The sequence below is a fragment of the Capsicum annuum genome, chromosome 8, assembly GCF_002878395.1.
Source record: "Capsicum annuum cultivar UCD-10X-F1 chromosome 8, UCD10Xv1.1, whole genome shotgun sequence".
Taxonomy (NCBI): domain Eukaryota; kingdom Viridiplantae; phylum Streptophyta; class Magnoliopsida; order Solanales; family Solanaceae; genus Capsicum; species Capsicum annuum.
The window spans coordinates 171,251,024-171,272,544 of record NC_061118.1 but is presented as its reverse complement, the minus strand read 5'-3'; the positions used below and the strand labels follow the sequence as shown (position 1 = coordinate 171,272,544).

The window sequence follows — 21,521 nt, the reverse complement described above, 5'->3', positions numbered from 1 at the left end:
CAAAGAAGAAGAAGACCTAAACATATATACACATACAACATATAATCTGGTGCAATTTAGGATACGTGCAATATATAGTCGAATAAGATAACAATCATTGAAGATACATGTTGATAACGATCCGATTGGGGTTAAAGCTAATCGAAATCTAAAATGCGGAATTCAAACACGAAATTAAGATAAATGGGAAGTAAAGAAAAAAGGGTTCAATTAAGTTCATAATTGAACCAAGGGAGAAAAGACTACGAAAATGCCCCTAAAAATTACGAAAATACCCCTGAAACCACTCAAAAGCGAGCGCTTTGCTACTTGCTTGGGTTTCCATCTATTGTATTTATCTACATGGGAATGAATTCGTCCGTCAAACCCGCCATTTGTATGCACCCGAACATGTTCAATCGACCTTCGGCGTAAGCGACTTCGTACTGCTATAGGCTCTAGTTAGGACTTAGATATGAACACCCCCCCTTCGTTAGAATCCACCCTAAAGTTTCTTAGTAAACAGCCCCGTAACTTCGGGAGAAGGGGTGCCTCTTCACATCACAAAGGGGGTCGCAGTGACCAGGCCCGGGCGACTGTTTACCAAAAACACAGGTCTCCGCAAAGTCGTAAGACCATGTATGGGGGCCGACGCCTGCCCAGTGCCGGAAGGTCAAGGAAGTTGGTGACCTGATGACAGGGGAGCCGGCGACCGAAGCCCCGGTGAACGGCGGCCGTAACTATAAGATTTTAGAGAAACTGAGAAACACAGACGAGTAACTCAATTACGAAAATCAAGATACAAGAGTTTCCAGTCAATCATTGAGAAATCCACACATCAACTAATCTCAGTAACATTATAATCGTTCCTGAAAGAATTCCACCCTACACCCATCAAGAGCAATATTAGCCAAGTCTAAGCAAGAAAATAAGTTAGAGACATATATTTTATCATTACTGTCTTTACACAAATAACCTATTATAAAAATAGATCAAAAGTTACTATTAAAGAAATACCCACAAGAGCCCATTCTTGACTGCCTAAATGGTATCTTGACGTCCATGGATTTGTGCTGAGCTTGGCCCTGATCGCCAAACACTTTAAGCAATGACTTGCTCTTGAACACCGAACACTTTGGCGTGTCAGCCTTCACTTCGGCGATGGGCTCCAAGATATCATCCATACATGAAAGTTTTCTTCTCATGCATCATAAGATCTATCCAAGCTATTAGTGTAACTTATGTAGTTCGGATTATAGTGTAGCACGAATTAGGTTAAATGTGCTCGTATCACGTCATACATGATACATATATCTATACACTTGTATGTCACTCTATTTCAGCATATCAGAATACTTGGGTTCGAGGAGATTGCACGAGAAACAAAAAAAAGAAGTTTTATCCTAGTTACTACTCATTTTTCTTTTCTAAAGTAGTAGCAATCCCCCTCTCCATTTTCTTTTAACACCCCCCCTCCCCCGCGGCACCCCACAAAACACACACACACACGGTTCCCTTTTTTTTTTTTTTTTTTAAAAAAAACTCTAATTTCTTTTCATTTGTTTTTTCACAAAAGAAAAGGTAAAAAGCAAAGATATATTTCTAACGGCTCAGATTTGGATTCACAACAGACGACGTAAGCAACATCGTTCCTGGCGTCAGTTCATAACTTCCTATCCAGTCGTCACTCTATCTTCAACATGAACAAATACTCCTTTAATTCACTCCTTTCCTATCTTCCACTTCCATGGACTCAATTTTCTCTCCAAAACCTCGCGCGCTTTCTCTCTTATCTTGCTCTCCGATCCCTCCTCGTCTTCCTCACCAATTCCTCTCTGGTTCATCTCATTATTTGCGTCCTCCTCCTCGTCTTCGTTCACGATGGAGATGTCGAAATATAGGCTTTCAATTCGGTGCTCGTACTTCGAGATTTGTTCTGAAAGCTTCTCTTGACTCGCAAACGGTCGTCGTTGTTGCATCCGTTGTCACTATTTCTGCTCTCACGGTCGTCTTTTTAGAGTTTTCCAAAAGAAATGCAAAGTTCAACGAGGTAAGTGCTACCCTGTGCATACATGAAACATACAATGTAATCAATATAATATAAATATATAATCTGGATAGAAATTAATGTATTATATAGCTGAAATTATAGCACTACCGGTTCACTGTTACGTTTTTTTTTTTGAAAGAGCTGACAATTTCTAAGTGGTAAGCCTCGCAATTACTCGGTGTATAACTTTATTAGTTCAGTTTAGTTGCTAGATATCAGTAAGAATGAAATGCGTATGTGTCCGAGTCTATATACTTCTTAGCCATTCTAGTGTTGTACATGTAACATTTTGTAGTATAAAATGTAGATGTCTATGGCTAAATTCTGTTATCATCATTTGACATAGATTATAATCATTTGTACATCGAAGTTTACGTGTATGTATAGTTACAAAAATTCATGAGAATTACATAAAATAATGTACTGAAAGAATGTTCTAAAATATAAAGTGTCATGAACAAACTGTAGCGTATATGTCCATAGGAAAATGCTATTCTCACAGTTTTTACATAGATTGTCATTACTACTATGTGCTGTTTGAATATCCTTCAAGGCAAACACTTAACTATTACAGGAATAAGAAAAGAGCGAAAAGCTTAATACTTGTACATGTGGTAGTTCATGCTTTCTAGTTTTTTTGTACAACAGACTCATGCAAATCGTGATGTGTGGTTAATTTTCCTGGAAGCAACTAAGTACTAAATAAAACAGTTCGACATGGAAACAAGTCTATAAACTTAGCGGGGCTACCAAAGGTTGGAAATGTTTTGGTTTGCCATCTTCTAAATTCTTTTTTTCACCATCTTCTAAATTCTTTTTCTAGTTTTGAGTTACTTCATTTATCATTCAATTAATTCCCATGGGATACTTGAATGTCATTTAGAAATGTCGTGGAAGTTAGTACATTGTATATGAGGTACGAAAACTGAACGGCGCACAACCTCTAGAACTATGTTTTCTCTTCAGGCAGGTTCTTGGTCTTAGTAGTCATCTTGCAAAGGTTGGAGTCTACCATCTCAGCTCGTCGTTGTTGAATAGATCTATAGAAATTGAAAATATTATGTCTGAATTTTTCTGGTCATTGACATCTATAGCAAGACAAATTATTTAGTCATTGGTACTTAAAGTAAGACTAATTTTTTCCCAACACATTAGCAAGAGGTGTTTCAATTTTACCAGAGTTACTTCAAGATGACCATATTTCTGATGTCCATGCTTTTCATAGATTTCAGCTGAGTTAATTCTTGCTTTGCGGCAACAAATAAGACATGCGATGAACTGGTTTCAACGTCATGTATTTGCTCTTATAAACATACAGGAGGAGAAAGCTGTGAAAACCCAAGTGAAGGAAGTAACCAAAGTCAGCAATGAGTGTGAGGATGGGGCGACAGATGAGCTGCAACATGGTGGAACCTATTTGACACAAACGTTCATTAACAACAAAATTGAGTCCCTGGATACTAATCAGTTGGCTCCTAGTTCCAATGGCTCTTTGATCTTGGGAGCAGCTGGACCTAATGCACACACTGAATCAGATGCAGTACCATCTTCTTTTGTGGCAGAGTCGAATAACATTTATCTGCAGGAAAATCTGCAGGGAACTAAAATGAGTAACATATTGGCTACGGAGGAAGTCAGAGCACCTGGACGTATTTTACACACAGAATCAGATGCAGTACCATCTTCTTTTGTGGATGATTCGAATAACATTTATCTGCAGGAACATCTGCATGAAACTAAAATGAGTAACATACTGACTATAGAGGAAGTCAGTTCAGAGCGTAGTGTTGCTTTGTTTCCTGAAATTAACATCGATAAAACAATTGAAAAAACCAAGAAAATTGACCAGGAACTCATGAGGAACGACGGATGTAAGGAAGCCCATAAATTTGTCACAGAGGATGAAGTGAATATCCACAATCTAATTTTCAGGGACTCTGCACGCGAAGAGCTTTACTCGTTTTTTGACGCATCTACCAAAGGTCTAAATGGTCAAGAAGCATTGACTCCTCATGCGTCTTTTCAACAGATTGGCGCCTTTCCACCCCCCTCAAAAGTATTTTCAGTACGAGCAGGTAAAGCATCTGTTCAGATTCACATTTTAGTAGGGTGTCCTATGGAAAGAATGCAACCTCTTCATTCCATTTTATCATAATTTTATACATCTCCTTCAGAATTGTTAAGCATTCTCTCGCTTATTCTTCTGTTCTATTAGTCGTACTAGTAGTCGCAGTATTACTCTTGCAGTTTCTTGTCTTTTGGGTTTGTTACTATCTATTCTCTTTTGTACTTCAATTATCGTATTATTCTGTTGCGATTATTGGTTAGGATAATTTGTTTCGTTGTCTATAGTATTTTGCCATGGCTTCATCATTTCCGTACTTCTTTTTCTGTACTGCTTTGCACTGTTTTTCTTTGATCCGGGGGTCTAGCGGAAGCAATCTCTCTGCCTTCAAGGTAATGGTAACTGGTAAGGTTTGCGTATGTTATACCCTCCCAGCCCCCACATGGTGGGATTACAGTGAGTATGTTGTTGTTGTTTGCTCTTCCCTTGGTGTCCTTCAATATTAATTTTTGACAAGATTTAATTATTTTCCAGGGGATTTTGAGGAGAAAAGGCCTCATGGATGTTATAAAGAAGGACCATTCAACAATAAGGACTTTGTGAAAAGAAAGCAGCATTTCACTAAGAAGGAAAAGAGTATTCTACCGGACAATGGTGCCACAAAACATTTACAGATTCCTAATCCAAAGGGGATCCAAGTGTGTGATGGACCTCATCCATCCGACCAGTTCAGGGCTTACCGCCATTTCCTTAGAGAGGGCAGGTAACCTACTGTTTGTCAGGTTGACTTCATTCTTTGGACAGGTCTTATGCTTGTCATCGATAATATTTTCTGAAACGTTTAGCATGTAGTAAAAGGTATTTATGATGTAGTTAAAAAAATGATACTTAGGATGTCAAGATGTTCTCCGGTAGGATTTTGTTCTGCTTCTTACGAAGAGTTTGCTCTTGATGAAAACATCCAGACTTACAGGATTGAACTAGCAAAACTATGGAAATGGTGTCTGAATAACAAAATAGTGTAATTAATTGAAATAGAATTATGTAACCACTGGCTATGGGACATCCTTGGCCTGTTGCTCTTGTTTATACCATTCAAGCTTATGCACGAGAATTCCTACTGCAGGTTGATGGACTGCATAGAAATCCTTGAAGATATGGGAAGGCACGGTTCACTGAATATGGACAAAGTATGCTCGGAGATTTCTGCTTATATTAGCTTCATATTCTATTTTTGAAATTTTGTTTGTTCGTAGCTTGTTAAAGATCCCTTTACAGGTGTACCATGCTGGTTTTTTCCAAGTCTGTAAAAATCAAAAGGCTGTGAAGGAAGCTTTTCGTTTCACCAAGCTTATCCATAATCCAACTCTAAGCACGTTCAATATGCTCTTGTCTGTATGTGCAAGCTCCCGGGATTTAGAGCGTAAGTTTTCTTTGTCTTGATGCTTATTCCTATCTCGTTTTGGGTAGGGTTCTTCGACACGGAGTGAGAGGACAAAGTGCAAGGGGATGCTATCTTTTTTCTTAGACTTTGTAAATCAACTTTCAGTAATTTATTTGGAAAATTCCACCATTTGTCTTTATCCCGTCGTAACAAAAAGCAACGACGACAACATATCCAATGTAATCGCACAAGTGGGTCTGGGGAGGGTGGTGTATACGTACCGTTACCCCTACATTGTGAAGGATAGAGAGACTGTTTTTGATAGACCCTTGGCTTAAGTAAAACATATAAAGGAAGTATGTAAAGAAAATACAGTAGTGAGGGAGCCATGCTGAAAACATTAAATAAGAGAAAATAAGAATGACAAAATAATATGATAACCGAAGCACATGAAACATCAGGTATCGGACTGGCATCATCCCATCGTAATTATGGTCAATTTACTTTGTTTACTTTAGGTGCTTTTCAAGTGCTTCAACTTGTCCGTGAGACTGGACTGAAACCTGACTGCAAGCTCTACACTACTCTTATATCAACTTGTGCAAAAGCTGGAAAAGTTGATACCATGTTTGAGGTAAGCATTGCCATTGTGATTTCTCTTGAAAAATTGTTATATTTATAGCCTATAGGTGATTTGCATCCAAAGGTCTTTTATTCTTGTTTAATCTTTAAATATCCTCTTTTATGTGATTGAATGTTGGGCCCTTGAGGTCTAACATATCCATAAGATGAGTGTTGCAAATGTGGATATTAACTTTGATGTGCAATCATACAAAGATCATAGATGGGCATATTCAACAAAAGTTTCAAGTAGCACTGAGGATAAAATGAGAAATGGTCGTTTAATATGAGTTGTTTATGTCTTACGTCGACCTCCGGTTGCATCGTCCATAGGCGTGAAACCGTGATGGTAGGTGTTAAAAAGAGAAATACCCTTGAAAGACCTGCAATTTAGTAGAATCCATGTAGACTTAGTAAAGAATAGATGAAAAAGATACATATATACATACCAATTAGGTTGTTATTAAGGCTTGGTCATATTAATACCCTTACTTTAGATCCAGCATTCACTAGTCTTTTCCTATAAAGTCGATTTGGATTCCTAAGGTGCTGAGGAAGGTGTGCCTTGTCTCACGGTTAGCTGTTAGAGGGGTGATCAGACGTGAAAATCCTTAGGAAAAGAAAGGTTGTGTGTATCAGCTGGTGTTAATTATGCAAGGAGGGTGAAGATGTTGATCATCTTCTACTTCACTGCTGCCTGACCAGGAGATTATGGTGGTATATTTTCAGTTGGTTTGGTAAACGGGAAGAAGTAGGAGAAAGAGCAGGGCATGGAATGTTGTCCCTCTGGCTTGGATGTGGATCATTTGGAGAGAGAGAAACAGGAGAGCTTTTGAAGGGGCAGAAATGAGTTTTGGATAGTTCGTCTTCGGTGCCTTACTTATTTTTGCTGTACCGATGTAATCCCAGGTTGTATAGAGGATTGGGTGTCTTTTATAGGTTCTTTACTGTTTGTTATGCTACTTGTATACGACCGATTTTGGCCTTTTGATTTATGAAATGAATTTGTTTTACTTGATAAAAGAACAAAAACCTAGGAGTCTTTTTACTCTTAGAGATTTTTATGCAGCTGAAAACGTAACCCTAGTAAAATCTAAAATTACATAATTGTCGTTTGTAATTTTCAGTAATCATCCCAACAGGACAAAGACGTCAAAGAGTGTACTTCAAAGGGGAGAAACAAATTCACAACCTTTCTCATAATTGTGTTATGATTGTTGATATGCTTTTCCCGTTAGTTGCATTTAGGGTAATTTGTTTTTGAATTTATGTAAACCTGCATGATTTCTTAGATTCTTATTGCCTATCCTTGCACCCTTGTATACCATCTTTTGAGTTGATATTTTCTGAAGTTGTAGATTTTTCATGAAATGGTCAATGCTGGAGTTCAGCCAAATGCTAATACATATGGTGCACTTATTGATGGTTGTGCTAAAGCTGGACAAGTTGCCAAGGCCTTCGGTGCCTATGGTATAATGAGATCTAAGGTATGAATTTTATCTACTTAGCATATACAAGATTTTAGAGGGTATTGCTTTAATTTTTCATTTGCATCACCTTATCATTTACCAAATTGTACTGAAAAGCTATATGTACTTGGACCGCCGAATGTCTCACGTTGGATTCCTGTTGTATTCAGTAGAATGTGAAGCCAGATCGTGTTGTATTCAATGCTCTTATCACAGCTTGTGGTCAATCGGGAGCAGTGGATCGTGCATTTGATGTCTTATCAGAAATGAAAGCAGAAGCACGACCAATTGAACCTGATCAGATTACTATTGGGGCTTTGATGAAGGCATGTGCAAATTCTGGTCAGGTATATGTGCATTCTGTTTTTAGATGTTTATACTTTAAATCTATATCTAGTTTGAATGAGATTGGTGTTCCCACATTCAGCTACTACTACATCATAATTAACCATTGACATGAATTGCTTTAGGTTGATCGAGCTCTAGAGGTTTATCGTATGATTGATAAATGTGATATCAAGGGCCCAGAGGTTTACACAATTGCTGTAAATTGTTGCAGTCAAAATGGTAATTGGGAATTTGCACGCAGCATTTACGATGACATGTCCAAGAAAGGTGTTAATCCAGACGAGGTACTAATTTTAAACTGATGTGTTTGCATGTTGAGGCACTTATTTCTCTCTGTTGCATGTCTAGAGATCTTTCTTAGATTTTGATGGCTTGAAATTCTTATTTTCCTTCACTATATTATGATACTAGTACGCTGACTAGGCCAAGAAAAATTGGTTTTTGATGATGATGACATCAAACCCAATTCTCAATCACCAAAACAGCCTTCAAAGCTAAAGCCACAATAATTCTGCGAGTTTGACAGCAATTGGAAGCTTAGGATACCCTTAATCCACAAAACAAGTTTGGAGTCTTACCAAAACTGGAATGCAGAAAAACCTGACTAATGACACTGCAACTGAATTCCTGCAGCTTTGCCTTTCCTGCCAATGGCAGCAGTAACATATTCTTAGATAGAATCTTTTCTAAAGTTCACCAATCCAGAACAGAAAACTGTGCATATAAAAAGTTTATCACCTCTAACTGTTTGCAAGATCCAGACTTAGTATAGAGTTGGTATTGAATTTTCATGAATAGAAGAATGATTGGAAACAACTAGGGCTTGTATTGAAGATCTATCGGAGGTGTTACAAAAGCATTTTAGGTCTTCTAATGCATATCAATATCTGTTGCTCTTGGCGCTGTTAAGATCCGATTCTAGGAGGAAAAATTCAATAAGGCATCCAGTGTTACTTATCTTAGATAGATAAGATAGGCTAAAGTAGTGATCATACTTGTTTCCTCGTCCGTTTGATGAAGATATGTTAGGTAATTGTCAACAGTTTTTACCTGATTCATGAAGTTTTATTTTCTTTTTTCTTTATGTGGATTACTTCAGCCTTTTCATACTCCCTGCAAAGTGTGGGTACCCGTTATCTTCTCGTTGGATTATCTTTTTGAAAAGTATATTTAATGTGAGCTATTCTTCTGGGAAGTACCCTCTGTTTCTCCTTCTTGCTCCGATTTCTGTTTGTTTGACCATAATCTGCCCAACCTCTGCCAACCCCTATGGCGTAACAGTTTGGAGGTCAATCAGGAGTTGGTGGCATATCATGCAAAGCCACACCACCATCAAAGTCTATGTTGGTAGAAAGACCAGTTTCTGGACAGATAGGTGGTTAGGTGATAGAAGCCTTTCAGAAATGTTCCCCGACTTTTTTTAACTAGCTCAGTGCAAGGATAGGTCAGTGGCTGATTTGTGGTCTTCACAAGGATGGGACTTAAGCTTCAGGAGAAGAATGTATGATTTGGAAGTTCCAAGAATGGTTGAATTTTTTAAAGTGCTTGAATCATTCCAAGGAATTAAAGAGGGGAGGGATAGAATGTGGTGGAATGAACAAAGCAATGGAACTTTACAAAGTTAGCTCCGGATACAAACTCCTAAACAGGTCAATGACACAATCTGGCAGGTGGCCTTGGAAACAAATCTGGAATTCTAAATTTCCCCTGAAGGTGGCATGCTTCTCATGGTTGCTAGCAAAGGAGGCTGTACTAACACACAAAAACTTGAGAAAGGGGAATATAATTTTAGTCACACATTGCTGCTTGTGTGGAGAGGCAGCCGAGACAGTGGGACATCTATTTTTGCATTGTAGGATCACTGAGCAACTATGGAAGATTTTCATCAATCTCAGAGGCATACAATGAGTGATGCGCAGCAAGATTGTTGACACTCTATCTAGTTGGGAGGAAGCAGGAATGGGAGCAAAGAATAAGGCTTACTGGAGGATCATTCCAGCTAGCATCTGGTGGACTATCTGGAGGGAAAGGAATGCTAGAAGTTTTGAAGATAGAAGCAAAACTTTACAATAGATCAAAACTGACTGAATTTTGCTTTTTTGTTTTTTGTGTATAAAAAGCTTACCTGTAGAGGCAGAAGACATCCTAGAAGTTTTAGAGTCTTGCTAGGTTGAGGAGCTTTTATTATTTAACTAGATACTTTGGTAAAGGGTTTCAGCACTTAGGTAGTGCTGGTTTATAATACAAATGTTACATGCTCAAAAAAAAATAAAAAAAATCTGCCCAACCTCTGAAGAAATTCTGTTGCTATCGTAAAAGTATCATGCACTTCCTTGGGGCAATTTATCCAAGAGAGATTCTGGCTTTTATTTTGGTTGCGAGTGTAGTTGAGTCTTTTTTCTTTTTGATTAATTAGCCGAGTCAGGTTTCCTGAAATACAGATTTTTATTGGCCTCTTATCTCCAAAATCATGCCTCTCAGCCTTGTTGCTGAAATCAGAGCGTAATGCATCAATATCTGTCTCCATCTTTACAACATTTAATCAGCATCAAATCACAACCTGGCCATTGAAATTTCTTACTTAACTTCCGTATATTCTTTTGATAAGATAAGTAATTAAATTTGAATGAACTCAAGTTTCCTTTATTCGTGCAGATGTTTATCAGTGCGCTGATAGATGTGGCAGGACACTCAGGTAAGTTGGAAGCTGCATTTGAAGTTCTAGAAGAAGCAAGGACTAAAGGCATAAATCTGGGATCCATATCATATAGCTCACTGATGGGAGCCTGTTGTAATGTATGAACACTTTTCCTTTTTGTATTAACTCATATAAGCAAATGTAAAGCCTCTGCTTTCTGTCTCCACTTGTCTATGAAATGGAGTAATAGGACTTGTCTGTTTAAAGTTATCATCCTCTTTGATTGAGATCTAATATCAATTTTTGTGGTTTAAATTCATCTTTAGCTCTGGAAGTTGATATCGATGAGTTCTACCTGCTCTAAGTCTCAAAATTGTATCAGATCTCAGTGTAGTTGGATATGCTGTAAATGAATGAGAATGTTGTAAAACTTGGATGTTCAAATTCAGGTGCAATATTGACATCTTTTTTATTTCCATAACTTGTGATCAGTGAAGCTTCATTATAACAAAGTTTAGTTTATATTAAAAAAATAAAATATGGAACAGTGCGAAAAGTTTGAAAATAAATTATGCTTACAAGACACTCCTGATTTTTCATATATCATGGCCAAGTAGCTTATGTGCCAGCTACGTAAGCATTTAGTTGGTTAATCTTGAGACTCAATGTTGACTCCTAGATCTCCTATGAATTTGTCTTATTAATCATGAATAGTAGTTGTATTTAAGCCACTTTTGTAGTTTATTGAGCATTTGATTTGCGAATGCTTCTAAGAAGTGATCATCTGACGTGCAATGAAGAGAGAGTTATAGATGGAGGGATGTCTTACCGGTTACTATTCTACCAAAAAGGACCTAGAAGTAGACAATCCTGAAGTAGCTTTTAGGAAAATACAAAACAGTGAAAAACATGAAAGAGAAAACACAATGTCACGTGCAGGCACTGTAGATGGGGAAATAGTTGAGAGAGATCCATATTTAACCAATTTGCTAATAAACTCTTGCTCCCTTTATTATATTTCCTTGAATAGTACAAGAAAATGTTGGAAAATTCTAAACTAAATACTCTTCCTCGAATTTGGTATCTGACTTATGTTCTGATTATCTGAATTTCTGTTACCTTTTGAACTTGCTCAACAATTCCATTTCAGGTTACTGCTTGTATTCTGGTCACATCATTCAGTCTTATCATAATGTTTCTAAATATTAACTCTGTTCTTATATGAACGGGATAAAAAGGACCCTGAGTATACGTATCTTTAACCTGACTCTTCAAGGTCTCCTTCTAATTTTAGAAAAATAAGAATGTAATGAATAAATGGATCTCCTGAAAATAACAGAATGGCAAAGATGAAATAGTAGCATAAAAGACTTTGCGTGCAATAAAATTACATTTTATCAGAAGTAAATTGAAGAAATGATGATTTTGTTGTCTCATTATTCTCATACGTTTGGAATTACCCAGTTGAACAGTTTGAAGAGCACCTTTATTTGTTAAATTTGGTGCACAATGCCACAGATTAGACATTTTAAAAGAGTGAAGACCAATCTGAAGAAACGATATGTCAAGTGAAATCATTATTTGATTGACATTAAGTGTTCCTTGGAAGATCAAATATTAGGACAAGCTGGAAAAGTGGGTCATGTTATGTTCCACTTCTCTTTCTAAATAAAAAATACGGAACTATTTTACTAGAATTATTCAGGTGATATTTTCTTTCAATGCTGCCACAACGAACTTGTTTTATGCTGTTATTCTCGGTCATTTCAATAAACATGATCTTTCTTTCTATCAACTAGAAAGTATTAGCCCCAAATGCTCTTAGATGCTGCTAGTTTTTCTTTTTCTGCATCTCAGGCAAGAATATGAACTTGGTTTCAAGATATCTTTCAAGATCATGTGACTTGGTTGTAAAACACTTCTCCAATCTATTTGCAGGCAAAGAATTGGCAGAAGGCACTAGAATTGTATGAGGATATTAAAGGCGTCAACTTAAAACCAACTGTTTCAATGATGAATGCATTGATAACTGCATTGTGTAAGTCGCATCTCAAACATTTTCTCCGCATACAGCATCTCACTGAAGTTTTTCTTAACTCCATAATATTAATATCTACACTCGTGTTTTTCTGTCTCATGCTTGGTTTTAGTTTCAAAAGGTTCATAATTCAATAACTTTAAGTGGTCTCAGTCCATTGGTAGAGCTCACTTGGAGGTTTCTTTCATGATTCAGAATTAGCTTCAATATCTGCTTTATAGACTTTCAAGATCTCATCTTGTTTTTTCGCTATGACACCTAATATGTGTGTAACAGAGGATGGCCTTACTTCATACGCGTCTGTATAAGTTGTTTCCCAGTTCGTAAGCATTTGCTTATTTTCCTTAATAAGATGTGTTTTGTTATAGGTTATGCCGATCAATATCAGAAGGCACTGGAAGTTTTTTCAGAAATGAAGAGAGTGGGCCTATGCCCCAACACCATTACATACTCCACTCTGTTAGTGGCGAGTGAAAAGTAATACCTTGATTCCCTTGCATTGAGGTTTATGTATTATGGCCATTTTATCCTGCCAATACATCATTTCTGTATAACTGAGTTTTTGAGTTTTATCATTTATTTTTCCTATCTCATGACAGAAAGGATGACCTGGATGTTGGCCTCATGCTTCTTTCTCATGCTAAAAAAGACGGTGTTGCCCCAAACCTTGTTATGTGCAGATGCCTTCTTGGTATGAATTATAAGTTTTTCATTGCATTGGTTTTGCTATCATCGAATCTTGACTTGTGCTAAAGCATCACCAAGAGGGGTTAAATGTTTTCCTTTTATTTGGATATTAGTCACGAGGTGCCCGTGCTAATATCTACCCTAAATTAATATTATAACAATAATCATATCAATTAATGTGATATCTTTTGAAATTTAAAATTTAAATAAATTTATTTTTCAGAGTAATTTTTGCATATATTCTTTAAAATATTTTAAGTTATCAATTATTGTGATTTATTATTCAAATATATAATTTTATTTCAAAAATTTAATTCTTGACCAAAATTAAACTCTACAAATGTATAAATTAGTAAAGAGAGTGAAAAAAAATTCCGATGGGCCTATATTACTGTTTTTCAGATAACACGTGCTTGGTATACATTTTTTTTGTGTCAATTTATGCGACACAAATAGAATTTAGATAATTAATCACACTTTTAATGTATTTTAAGATATTTTAAGCTGTTAATTATTGTAATTTATAATATTTTTTATTAATTTTTAAATAATATACATTACTCTTCCTATCCAAATTCTTGTGGCATTGATGGTTAATTATATTTTAAAAATAATTTAAGTTTTTAATTATTGTGATTTATACTTTTCTTCTATTCCAATTTAAGTAGCATTGATATAATTTCGAAAGTCAATCAAATATTTTATATCTTTTAAATTTTTAAGTTATTAATTATTGTGATTTATAGTATTTTTTACGTACTTTTTTGAAATATATAACAAATTATTTTTTGAAATATATAACAATTTTTTTTTTATATTTTCAGCTGTTAACTATTGTTATTTATAATACTTTTTATGTAATTCTCAAATAATATATGTTACTTTCATTGTCCAAACTTTTGTGAAATTGATAGTTAATTATATTTTAAAATAATTTAAGTTTTAAATTATTGTGATTTATAATATTTTTTCTTCTATTCAATTTAAGTAGCATAATGATTAGATGATCATAATAATTAATTATGAGTGATATAGTAAAATCACGATTGAAGCAAGGAAGAAGACATGTCTTAATGACTGACAACAACTAATTATAACAAAATTACTATGAAAAATACTTGGAAAATTATTTCTTAGTGGGCCTCATATAAGATGTCAAGTTAATTTAAAACATCAAGAGTTAACTTATTATTTTATATTTATTTAACCTTTTTAGTTAAATATTATTAATGTTTTAATACTTAGATGACTTATATTAATTAATTAGGAGTGATATTTAATAAAGTTACGATTGAAGCAGCTGAGTCAGACATGTCATAAATGTCTATTTTACTTTTTTTATTAAATGTTATTAATTTTTTAATATATAAATAACTTATAATAATTAATTAGAGATGATATAGTAAAATCACGGAGCAAGTAGACAGATAAGCAGGCATGTTGACGGATAGCTGCCTGCTTCTCATGCCTTTGCCTATTATTAGATAGTAATGCTTATGGTGGTGGAAAATGATGTATGTTTTAGGCTCATCTAACAAATTAAATTGAAATTGATCCTTCCGTCGCTGAGAACAAACACCTATATTAAGGTTGACAAGGAACAAAATTTTCTGGAACAAAATTTTATGGAACTTTTATTTCCAGAGTCCCTTTTGACGCTCATGACACAATTATCGTTCAATCCATCTTACATGGGGAAACACAAGGGCTGATCCTATTTTCTGAACCTCCAAGCCTTATTGCCTAGAAGGGCCTCAAGGGTGGCTTTAGGAGGGGTCAGAGTGTTCACCCAAACCCGCTCAGCAAAAAATGTGGTATATTTAAGGTTCAATTTTTTTTTTTTTTAAAAGTTAAATTTAGCGTATATATATAGAGAGAGAGACACTTTGAATTCCCTCAACCCAGGACTAGAGGTTGGCTTAGTGGTTTTTGGGGTTCAAAATTCACCTTGAGTTCCAAGTTCAAATCTCAAGCACTTCATTTTAATTTTTTGAACCCCTTTAGTAAAAATCCAGATCCATCATTGAAGGTCTTTATAACTTGTAATCTTGCTAATTGGTGGATTTTGCTGCTGGGACATTTATGCACCAATTGATCCCTTCTAGCAAGCAATTCTCAGATCAAATAATACAACAAGATACCCTGTTTAGTCCCACAAGTGGGGTCTGGGTGGTGTGTACACAAACCTCAACCCCACCTTCATGGGGTAGAGAGGTTGTTTCTGATAGTCCTCGGCTATGGTCATTAAAGATGATGTCATGACACCTCTATGTATCGAAGATTTTTTAAGTTAATGATAGAGTTTCTGGTCATGTCCTTGTTACATGGTGGCCATAAATGGACAGCTTACCCAAAAAGAATGGAAGTGCATTCCTTTGGCCAATCTTTGCTAGGTGTATTATGGCACTGTAGCCCCCAGCGAGAGAAAGGCCTTTTGTTTGCCAACATTAGCAGTTGAAACTTACTTCAAAACCGAATAATGCTTAGTGTGGCATTTGTATCCTCGTGGTGCCAATGTAAGGAATATAACAATAACTTATCCATAATTCCACAACTGGGGTTTGGGAAGTGTGGTGTGTACACAATCTTATCCCTTTGAAGGTAGAGAGGTTGTGTATGATAGACCCCTTGCTTCAAGTAAAGCATATCAAAATCAACTATGAAAGAATATACAGTAGGGAAGAAGCCATGCTAAAAATAATTAAGAAGAGAACAATAAAAATACTAAATAATACGATAAACAAAGCAAATGAAACAACATACAATAATAAAATGGAAGATAAGATAGTAGGAGAGTAATAACAACAATACTAATACTGGAAACTAGACAATCCTCAATTATTTACTTACCTTCTACGATAATCCTCAACCTCCATGTCCTCCTATCTAGGGCTGTTAGAATGTGAGTAGGGATAGGAATAACATATAGAATCCTACTTGGGAAGAGATTGTAATGTAGTGTCCTATAGGAAAAAGATTGGAATGTAATGTTTATAAATAGGGCCTCAATGTAGTCATATAGTTACAACAATTCAATAATATTTTTCTCTTATATTTCTCTTTGGTGAGCCATGCTCCATTTAATCACCTCTCCCTAATGCTTCTCCGGCTTACCTCATCCTTTCCTCATACCACATAGACAACCTCTCACACCTTTTTATTGGGGCATCTATGCTTCACCTCTTCATATGCTCGCAGCATCTCAACCTCGCCTCCTGATCTTGTCTATGAAGGTCACTCCCATCTTGTCCCAAATATCTTTGTTCCTAATCTTATCTCTCCTAGTATGCCCACACATCCATCTGGACATTCTCGTTTCGCTACTTCCATGTTCTAGACATGCGAGTTTTTGGTCGCCAATGCTCCGCCGTGTACAACATAGCTGGTCAGACAACCACTTTATAAAACTTACCTTTAAGTCTTGGTGACACATTCATATCACACATTACACCGGCTCGATTTCATCCTTCCTGCTCTAATACGATGAGTAATATCATTGCCAATCTCTCAATTTCCTTGGATTATTGATCCCAGATACTTGACACTTCCTCTCTTAGGGTTGACTTGTGTATCAATCCTCATCTACATATGTCATGTCACTAAACTTGCACTCAAGTACTTTATCTTAGTCCTATTCAACCTGAGCCCTTAGACTCTAGGGTCTGTCTCTAAACCTCTAGCTTATAATATGTCATCTGCACATAGCATACACCATGGAACCTCCCCTTGGATATGCCGATACACCTCTTTATGCACCAGGAAAATGCTTTGAGTTTCCTCCCACTATCTTCACTCGGGCCTTGTCTCCTTCATGCATGTCCTTAATCGCCCTAATGTAAGCTGCCAGTACACCTCTAACCTTCAATCATCTCCATAAACCCCCTACGGACTTTGTCGTATTCTTTTTTTAGTTCAATGAACACCATATATAAGTCCCACTTCCTCTCCCTATATTGCTTCATCAATCTCCTTACAAGATGAACAACTAGGGACTCTGTCGTACTCTTCTTCTAGGTGAGTGAATCCCATATGTGAGCTCCTCTTTCTCTTCTTATAATGCCAATGTAAGATGAGCCTTCTGCAGTTTTTGTTTTTTCTTGTGCTTCATAACAAGAATGTTCACTAGTTTTGCATCGTATCTACGTTCTCCTGTGGCAATGAATTTTTTTGTTTTTTCATTTGTTTTGGGCATCAGAATTATTTGATTATGTGGATTTTTTGTAGCTATGTGCTTAAGAAGATTTCAAGAAGCTTGTACTCTTGGTGAGCCTGTCTTGTCTAATAACTCTGGTAGCCTGCAGCTTGACAGTAAATGGTATGCTTCTATTTAATTTACTACTGATTCTGATACGTCTATTAAGAAGGGATTGCAGAAGGAAAATTTATACTGTTATAGTGATGATTTTGTTGGCTTTGCCAGCTTTAACATGATGTTTAAGATCAACATCTCCATCTGAAATGCCTCTGCTGATTGTTTACTACCCCTCTTTATTGTTATTTTGTTTTATTTTTATCAAATATGGATTTTAAAAGCTTTGAAAGGTTTAGGCCCTACTTCATGGTGTATTAAGATGGATTTAAGATTATCTCTTAGCTGATGCTCTCAATTTCTTTGTAAAAGTAGTTGATATAAGAGGCCATATTGAACATCTTGTTACAATCATGTATTGAGATTGCCTGATTGTCATTTGATTCATTCAGCATATTTTGCAGAAAATTGGCATACAGTGAGGAATTATCTTAAGAAAATTCTTTTCTTGTGTGGATATTCCTTTCAGGCTCAATCGGGACTGGACTGCTTGTGCCTAATCCAAACATAAAAGATGTTACTAAAGTTAATTATGCATGCTGGCTTTCTTAAAAGACTTGGTACACATAGTTGTCACTACTTCATAGCATTTGTGGCTGACTTATTTGAAATCCCAGAAGTTTAGGCTGGTGGATATATTATCACATCTTTCATGTCTCTTTCCTTGTTTACTAATTACATGTCATTGAATCAGAGAAGTTGTTCGTCCCTTAAGTGGTTAAACAGCTCTTTATGAGGCCAGGAAGGAGTTTTTTCTTTTTTTCCTCATGAAATTTTTAATTGGTCTGCAGGACATTGTTGGCCGTAATGATCTACAGGGAAACAATTGTAGCGGGTGTGGTACCCACAATGGAGGAGCTATCGCTAGTTCTAGGTTGCCTACAGCTTCCTCGTGATGCATCCCTAAAAGAAAGACTTATTGAAATTCTAGGATTACCTGTGGAAACGTCAAAAGGCTCAAACCTTCGGTCTTTGGTTGATGGATTTGGTGAATATGATCCCCGTGCCTGTTCATTGCTTGAGGTCCGTGGTCTATCTTAGTTGTCTTTTATCAGGTGTACAGCTTTATCTTGTTGGTTGGTGGATCAATCTTGCATATATTCTTGTTTCTAGGAGGCAGCTTCACTTGGAATCATCCCTTTGACTACCTTAAAAGGAAGCCCTATTGTTGTCGATGTGATGAATTTGCATATTCATGCAGCTCAGGTAAACTTGTCTTAATAATGTGCACTAAATAAGTATGCAATTTTTTTCCCCCAATTGTATCCACACAAGAATATTTTAAGCTTCACGAGCTTAATCAGTCTTAGCATATGCACTTAGTTACTAATAATTGTGAGTTTATCCTATTTGGCTGCAACGACCTTGTTTACTATTCTTTATCTTGAGCCGAGGGTCTATCGGAAACAGCCTCTCTACTTCTTCGGAGGTAGCGGTATGGACTGCGTACATCTTACCCTCCCCAGACTCCACTTTGTGGGAACACACTGGGTTTGTTGTTGTTGTTGTTTCTCTCTATCCCTCTTTTGCAGGATTCCTACTAGTTTTTAAGATTTAGCAAGTTAAAAAATTACTATTTCCTGCATAAAGATCTGTATTCCTTTGCTAATCATCTTATACATTGTACAGGTTTCAAATCCATTTTCAAATCAGTTCTGTTGCTGGTATTTTGTTTGACAGTTTTCTTTTTCTTATGATTTTTCTGAAAATTAACCAGGTATATCTCTTGACCATCCTAAAGAGTCTTAAGCATCGTTTGGCTGCAGGTAAAGAATATTTTGCCTTCTTAAAAGGAAATTTTTGTCTTTAGGTGCTCTTTCTTGAGTATTGCTAATGCATAAACTATCTTTTCCATTTCCTATCCCACATATAATTTTTGATAAAGATACTATCCCGCACATAATATAATTATATAATAATAATACATTGCATAAGGTTTGCTATTATTAGCAATACAAAGTTTTATAGTAGAATTCCTCATCCGACATTCTATCCTGCATATAATATGGCATCGCATATAGTAATGCAAAATTTTATACTATTAGAGATCAAATACTGTACAGAGTTGTGCAGAGTTTTACATCTTTAACTTTGTTAGTAGCTGTTATCTAAAGTTTGCATTAGCAATGTATGCGGAATTTTATCATACCAGTTTTGGATTCTTTTTACGGAAAAATCAAATGACACCTTGATTCTTTTTTAGCTCCCACTTACATTGTTATAGCTTGTCAACTAAGTAAGAACTAAGATTATACCAAGGTAAGGTTCATTTTCAAAATAGGAGAATAGGAATTCAAGGGAACACCTGTGATTAATTAGCAAGACTGTAGTTAGGAATTCAAGGGAACACTTGTGATTAATTAGCAAGACTGTAGTTAATGCTAAGGGAAAAAAGGTAAAAGCTTCTGTATCATCTTATAAAAAATCATAAAAGAGAAAGAGAATTAAGAAGGATTACAGGACTGGAAATATCTTCTCTATTAGAATATATTACTGTATGTTTAACATCTCTTGAAATGATGGAAAATCTTGCAGGTGCAAAAATACCAAACATATCCATTTTACTCCCTGTAGAGCAATCACATATTCAGACACCCACTGGGGAGAAAAAAATTAAGATTGCCGGAAGGTAATGAGAGCTCTTTTCCAGAAGAAATTTCCCTTTTGCACTGCTTCTTTATGCAACTACTTATTTTAAGATATATATCATATCAGTAAGTATGTGACATAAAAATCATCCAGTTCAAAAACAAAAAATCTTTTTTACCTTTCTGAAATACACAGAAAGGACAAATATAAGACTGATAAAATGTTGTTAATTTGGTACCAGTCTTGCATTTCTGGCACGACTGAGCTACTAGTTTTAGAAATATTTTTCTTGCATCGCGAGCACTACGAAAGAAAATGAAAAATATCACTAATTGGCCAAAAAAAAAAAAAAACCAAAGGCCCCCCATTTTAAAACACCCCAGTGTGATCCCACAAGTGGGGATCGGGGGGGGGGGGGTAGAATGTATGCAGACCTTACCGCTACCTCGTAGAGGTAGAGAGGCTGTTTTCTGTTTTCGATAGACTCTCGGCTTAAGGGTGCCCCATTTGGAAAGGTGAAAACCATTTCATTCCAAGTTAAACCCTATATGAGATTTATCTTCCATGAGCTTATGTTTTTGCCTTCCTCTTTTTCCTGGCAAGGTTTGCATACAGCATACTAAGAGCTGCACGATTCACATAACGTTCAAAATTTTCTTATTTGGTCAACAGGATCAACAGGGCAGTTGCAGCACTTTTGAGGAGGCTTGGCCTGCCTTACCAAGGGAATGAATCATTTGGGAAGATTCGAATCAATGGTGTTGCTGTGAAAAGGTGGTTCCAGCCAAAGCTCAAATCCCCTTTCAGTTGGGAACAGACAAGTTTGAGCTTCTCCCAGACACGGCTACGAAAAGGAATAAGTCATCAACAGCGTAATATTCGAACTAGCAATTTGTCCTTAGATTAGGAGAGTGCAAGAAGGGCTAATGAAACTAGACGTCATTTCTTCTTGAGGTTTAATCACCAGGATACAACAGAGTGCTGTAGCTACCAGTTGACTTTGTAATGAAAACTGGAGAGCTGGCTTGGCGACTTTTTGATGCCAGAGGAGAAAGAAGCAAGAAGGAACTGTACAAATAGAGAAAGCCCTTTGTACTGCTCAAACCATGCTCGTCAATTGGGTTATGCATGGAGCAGTGGAAGTGCCACTGGTTGTTCTATGTGCAGTTTGTGATATTGAGTCCGGCTATGGTAATAAGTTGAGATGAGTGGCTGTTTTTGAGATGAATGTGCAAATATGTTGGCAAATCTTTAAACGTTAGCTAAACAAGTGACAAGGATCCAAATTATATGTTCTGTTGAGTGTTGATAGTGATTTTGTTCGCAGTTTGCGTCCATCCTCCA

The 21,521-nt window shown here is 36.3% G+C and overlaps 1 protein-coding gene across 4 annotated transcripts; it reads left to right on the top strand.

Annotated features, from left to right (window-relative positions):
• Window positions 1–1,648: 1,648 nt before the first annotated feature.
• On the top strand, window positions 1,649–21,521 carry LOC107840520 (pentatricopeptide repeat-containing protein MRL1, chloroplastic). Of its 4 annotated transcripts, none has more exons than XM_016684404.2 (19): window positions 1,649–2,029; window positions 3,255–4,104; window positions 4,629–4,857; window positions 5,221–5,284; window positions 5,361–5,517; window positions 5,997–6,112; window positions 7,458–7,586; window positions 7,742–7,915; window positions 8,039–8,200; window positions 10,572–10,712; window positions 12,493–12,592; window positions 12,961–13,069; window positions 13,192–13,283; window positions 17,504–17,594; window positions 18,380–18,611; window positions 18,702–18,794; window positions 19,306–19,354; window positions 20,124–20,217; window positions 20,850–21,521. In XM_016684404.2, exons 1-19 carry the CDS (start codon window positions 1,727–1,729, stop codon window positions 21,082–21,084), a joined length of 3,420 nt encoding a protein of 1,139 aa, XP_016539890.1. In that variant the 5' UTR covers window positions 1,649–1,726; the 3' UTR covers window positions 21,085–21,521. The 4 variants fall into 4 exon arrangements, with proteins under 4 accessions (XP_016539890.1, XP_016539891.1, XP_016539892.1 ...); XM_016684405.2 differs by having other exon boundaries at window positions 1,654–2,029; window positions 5,373–5,517; XM_016684406.2 differs by having other exon boundaries at window positions 1,665–2,029; window positions 3,348–4,104.